The sequence below is a fragment of the Gavialis gangeticus genome, unplaced genomic scaffold (genome assembly GCF_001723915.1).
Source record: "Gavialis gangeticus isolate Ggan-Ray unplaced genomic scaffold, GavGan_comp1, whole genome shotgun sequence".
Lineage (NCBI taxonomy): Eukaryota > Metazoa > Chordata > Crocodylia > Gavialidae > Gavialis > Gavialis gangeticus.
In genome coordinates this window covers 62,486,413-62,492,366 of record NW_017728993.1, presented here as the reverse complement: position 1 = coordinate 62,492,366, position 5,954 = coordinate 62,486,413, and the positions used below count along the sequence as shown (strand labels likewise).

The 5,954-nt window shown below is 39.7% G+C and overlaps 1 protein-coding gene across 1 annotated transcript in view; it reads right to left on the bottom strand.

The window, feature by feature from the left end:
• RFWD2 (ring finger and WD repeat domain 2) overlaps positions 1-5,954 on the bottom strand; it is a 288,015-nt gene that overhangs the window by 254,106 nt on the left and 27,955 nt on the right. Inside the window, exons 4-5 of the mRNA XM_019528351.1 lie at positions 4,012-4,071; positions 2,323-2,420 (exon numbers count right to left, since the gene is read on the bottom strand). Coding sequence (XP_019383896.1) covers positions 2,323-2,420; positions 4,012-4,071 — 158 coding nt within the window. The remainder of the gene's footprint in view (positions 1-2,322; positions 2,421-4,011; positions 4,072-5,954) is intronic.

Below are 5,954 nucleotides of genomic sequence, written 5' to 3'. Positions count from 1 at the left end.
GGGGTCGTTTGACCCCAGTACTCTTTCCTGCCATGGCAGGGGGTCAGACTCGATCTGCTCAGGTCCCTTCCAACCCTACCAACTAGTAACTATAAGACTAGATGAGGTCCCTTCCAACCCTAATTTTCTATGATTCTATGTTTATATACAGAGCTAAATAAGTACTGGACAGGCACAATGATTCAGGATGATAAATCAAAGCAGTAAGAGAAGAAAGATGGCCATAGAGAGAGATGTTCAGTAGGGCTGCGTGAAATTTCTCTGGCAGTTTCGTTTCAATGCTGTTTCAACTCATTTCAAGCTCGAAACAGCAAAACTGTAACGAAACAGTTTCGAAACAGCCTCTAAACGAAACAAGTTGAAACATTTCGAGTTTCAAAGCTCAAGCTGGGCTTGCCTGCAGGGAAACAGAAAATAAAGAAAGGAAAGGGAGGGTGAAGGGGGGGGAAAGGAGTGCTCTCATTGACTGCGTAGGTAGCCAGTGACTGTCATCCTTTCTTGAGGTCTGTTCTAATCCCAGTGCTCTGAGGGAGGGATGGAAAACTCAAAAGAAGGCAGCATTGTTTGAACTGCCCTGCTTTCTGCCTTGGTGTCAGTTGAGTGAGGGCACACTTTAAACACACACACTGTCACCCACCCATGTCATGAGTTTTGCCTGTCAGCAGCTAGATGCGCAGGGCCCCAGAACCCAGATGCCCCTGCACCTACCTCCTTGACAGCCGGCAGGTTTCATGGCCTCAGCAGGGGCTAGCATACCTGCAGCTTTCACCCTGCTGTGCCTTCTCTCTCTCTCTCTCTCTCTCTCTCTCTCACACACACACACACACACACACACACACTGCCACCTACGTCATGAGCTTTGCTCATCAGCAGCTTGAGGTGCAGTTTCCCCAAAACCCCTGCACCCATCTCCTTGAAACTTGGCAAGCTTTGTGGCCTCAGCAGGGGCTAGCAAGTCTGCAGTTTTGACCCCACTGTGGCTTAACACACACGTGACATGAGTTTTTTTACTCTCAAGACTCTGAGGTGCAGTTTCCCTGAAACCACTGCACCTATCTCCTTGAAACTTGGCAGGGATGTCTTACTCTTACTTGTCCCGACCTATCTCCTTGAAACTTGGCAGGCCTCATGCCCCCAGAAGGGGCTACCATTCCTGCAAGTTCCATCCAGATCAGGCCAGAAATGACAAAGTTATAGGCTGTTTTGAGCTCCCCCATTATAGCCTATGGGCAAAACGTCAAAACAGTGTCAAAATAGCAAAACCGTTTTTATGAAACGAAACGGAACAGCGGTTTCAAATCAAAACAAAATTTGAAACAAAACGCTGTTCCATCAAAACGGAACAGTGCAGTTTTGCACATCCTTAATGTTCAGTACTCCCCCGAGGCCCTGCTATTGCAACTATTGCATATTTTCTACAAAAGCCCAGCAGAGCTTTTCAGGCACGTAGCAGTCCATCCACCCAGAATAAATTTGCAGAATCAGAGCCTCATATTACATTTTCCATCCAAATCTAAACACACTTCAGAAATAGGCAGTATTTTGAAAATCTATTTCATTTTCTCTCCTCAAGTGAATTAGTGCTCTCAAATTTTGTGGTTAAGGGTATACAGCACCAATATTCTTGGTTCCAAACTTTACAGAGGTAGGTTAGGAACTGTATTTTTAGCATAATTACTTAATATTTTTGGGACTAGTTGAGGTATTTCCTTTTGAAATACTCTCTAACACTGTGACCTTTCATTTGCTTACTGAAGCTAGTAATATGTCAACATATAAAATTAAGTTTGCGTTATATCTTGACAGTTTATATTCCAATTGACCAGCTTGGATCTACTTTTCTTCCTCCTGCAGGAACTTTTAACACTATCTTTCCTGTTAGGGCACTACTCATGGAGAAAGTTAAGACATAAAAGCAACATGTTTCTCACTGTGTAGGAAACTCAAGTTTAAATTCTCAAGTAAAAAATATCACATGTAACTTGAGTTCAAGTTGATGACTGTGCCTTAGCTTTTGGCTACAAGACAAAGGGTAGGCTATGAAGATTTAGTCCACTGCCCAGTAAGAAACTGCCTTCATTTTGATTTTCTGTAGACTACCAACAGTAATTGGCCAGATCCTCACTCACATTAAGTCACTGAAGCAATGCTTTAATAATTTACAGTGCCATGGTTAATTATAATGGAAAAACACCTAGCTGATAAAGAGCTAACTAGCAGATTTTCTTGTTAACCAGAACATTTCCAGCATAGATAAGCAAGGTTTTCATATTTCGTATTTACCACTGCAAATTTCTTATACAAACAAACCTAAAGACTCACCTAAAAAGTTGGGGTAAAGATGGTCTATGTTATCAACAACATAGTTACATTTGGGGCATCTGTTGTTGTCCTCCAAGCTTTGATGAATACATTTATAGCTGTTCAAAGCAATAAGAAAGAAAAACAAGTTAGAGGCCACAAGAGAAAAAGGCTAATTCAAGTGTTGCATAGATAATAGCAGGGAAACAATATTACCAGTAGGCAAGGAGCTAGCAGAACATACAGTGCAAAGAAAAGGGAGTGGTACAAAAAGGTGTCATGATTAACTAGTAAAGCCCTAAAACTTAAACAACGGCTTTCCCTGGTTTGGATAGAGCCAAAAGTCTTGGTTCCAATCTTTCCCGAGACAGGTTATGAGCTGCACTTTGTTGTATAATTATTTAATACATTTGGATAGTCTGAGTCACATTTCTGTTTTCTGGGTTAAAGCAGCACACACACGGTTGACAGACAGCATGTAGTACACAGTAATATCTGAACTTAGTATGAAGCAAGTACTTAGTGAGTGACGTTATCTTTAAACTAGAAGATTATTTGGCACCCATAATAATTTTTAATGGTACAGACACAAAGCACTTTTGATCTCAGCTTTTCCCACCTCCTTCCAGCACAGCAGATTAATAATAAATCACTTCATAAGGGGCCTGCTGTTCCACCGTTAGCAACCCCAAGGACAAACTAATTACACAATGCACCTTACTGTCTAGGGCAAGCATCTGTCTCAGTGACACTATCACTGGGCAGACAAAAATCTTGCATCATAGATCAGTTATTGGAACAATGAAGGGTGATAGTTTGGACTGCTGATGCATCACAGACTTGCAACAAGCTACATGGGGCAAGAAGACACTACACAGGACATGCAGTTACAGAAGTTAACAGCTACTTTGCCTGGAAACATAACATGAAAGGGAAAAAGATAACTCCAAAAATCCCCCGATCTGTTGAATAAGTCTGTTAAACATTTCTAAAAGAGTAGTTATAACATATGAGGAACTCACAAGAGTTCTTTTTATTCAAGCTGCCTACAAAACGCATAGCATATGCACATGGTATATTAAACCTTATGCTTCACCAACCTCTCTCACTATTATAGATCAAAAGAAGAACTAATATGGGAAACAGATTATGCCACATCTGCCTACTGCAGGGTTTTTTATATCCTTTTTCTGTAATAACTGTGCTGGTGACATCTAGAATAGATAGAAAACTACAGCAGATGAACCTTGGGTCTGATTCAGTATGGCAATTTCTAATACCAATTTGCAAAAATCTCCAAGTATTTACAGCCCAAAAGAGAAGGAATTGAACAATAGGTAAAATCTCCCTCAGCAAGGAGAATTTTAACAGAAATGTAGCTTAAATAAGAAGCTAGCTGACAACATTTTACATTTAAGTACTGCAAGTCACAAGTACTAAGCAAGTCCTTTATTCCTTTCTACAGTAACTGATATGGGGGAAAATGGGTATTTTTCAAGTAGATTAACTCTCCAACTACTAAATGTCACTCTTTTTATTTTTAATCCATTCCTTCAGTCATAATTAAAATAGTAGGGGAGGAAAACAAAAAAAAGTGAAAAATGAAAAAAATTCAGTTCCAAGGGACAATGCAAATCAATTTCTTATCACACTATAATGAATATCTTTAAAGGGATGCCTGATGGATATTTTGCTTAACAAAAATCTTACCAGAAGCTGTGTCCACATTTCGTCATGTATGCTTCTTCAATCATATCAAAACAGATAGGGCTAAAAATTAAAAAAAAAAGAAAAGTAAAAGTTAAAGATATGTTTTCAGTATAAGAAAAACAAAGGAGGAAAAAACTAATCATTGCAAAGTTCAAAACAAACATCCAATCACTGAGAAGAAATATTTCCCATCTGTAAAAATAAAACGGGAAAAGACAGATACCAAATAGCACCTAGGCATTTTAAGATCAAAAGAACAATCAGCTGTTCAAAGAATTCGGAAAAGATACTGCAAAATCTCTTATGATTTGCTACAATTAGAAAACAAAGAAATATTAGAAGTTTCAACAGTTGCGTCAAAATCCAAATTATGTAATCTTTATCAAAAGCTGTTTTAAATTAAAAAAGAACCAGCATTAAGTCTCAAACTTAAAGAACAATCAGCGTTAAGTCTCAAACTTAAAGAAAAAAAAAATCCTGCTTCTTTACAAATGGCAGAGATATTTAACAAGGTGTGTATAGCTGACTCCAAGATTACGGGTAGGGAAAACAAGGAGAATAAAGCAGGTATTTATTACAGTGGAGAAAAATCTGTTTCTCCAAAATCCAAGACATCCAGGTGTCAGAAACGACCATAGCTGTGAGACTAGGAAGAGGTAATAGAAATAAGATTGGGAGTCATCAGAACAGAGGAGGTAACAACCCCATGAGAACAAGAACAAATAAGATGTGTAAGGAGAATGAAGAAGAATGGAATCTTGTAGGAAACTAGGAGACAGCAGAAACTGACTGAAGTCACTATTAACTTGAATGAAGAAACAGTACAAGAGGTAAGGTAATCAGCACTAGTCAAGCATGAGGTGATGCAAAAACCCAAGAGAAGGAGAAATTAAAGAAAGTTCTTGGGGTTCAGAGCAGTGGAAAGAAGAATGGAGATGTTGTCAGAAAGTTCATCAGTGAACTCAGCGAGTGCACAGTCTGTGACGGCCAGAACCAGAGGGATTAATAAGCGATAAATATGTGCTTCTTAGAGGCATTTGGTATTTTGCCTAAACAGGTCATATTAGTTAATATAAAGCTTGTAAGTTTGTAAACCGCTAATGTAACTTGTCTGTCATAAGTTTAACCAAAATGATAAAATTAACTGTTCATGGAACTGACTGGGCCCCATAGGTAAAGCTGTAGCTGCGAAATTAGCTGACCTAGCCATTTCTGCTCTGGGCTCAGCTTTAACGATAAAAAACTGGATCCAACTGCCCGGTACACCCAACACATTCCAGGAAAGCACATCTCAAAAAAGCATATTCAAAAGAAAACCTAAAAGGGGTTGGGGCTTAGGTGGAGCAATTTCAATTTCAAACCTAAAGGTGCTGCATAGTAATTTGCTTATTGGATACACCCGAGACTAGGTAGTAACCTTTTATGATAATTTTTAACACCTTTCAATCCCATAGGGTAACAGCTATAGGGCAAGATCATGAGTGGCTCTCAAGCCAACAGATTAGCATAAGACTAGGTATAAAAAGCACGTGCATCAGGTGACCAGCAGGAAGGAGGGAACAAAACAGTCATTTCTGTTCCACGCCTGGACCCTGGACTCCCGGTGTGAGTGAGGATCGGATCCTGATCAAGGGACCTTCCCCGGTAATCCCTCTGACAGCGTTGATTGGGGACGCCTGACTTCGCTGGAATTACTTGACATGTACCTAGGCATTGAGGGACTATCAATAAGTTGCCAACCCATGTCTGTCTATCTGCCGTTTTGAACACCCCAGTGGCTAATACCCTCACAATGCCCAGTTGGCCTGCAACAGAACTGATCTATCTGTTGTTATTATTTACTATTAGCTCTTTAATACTGCATTATCTGCTTACCGCATTTATCTTTTTGTTAACGTGTGTGTGTGTGTGTGTGTGTGTGTGTGTGTGTGTGTGTGTGTGTG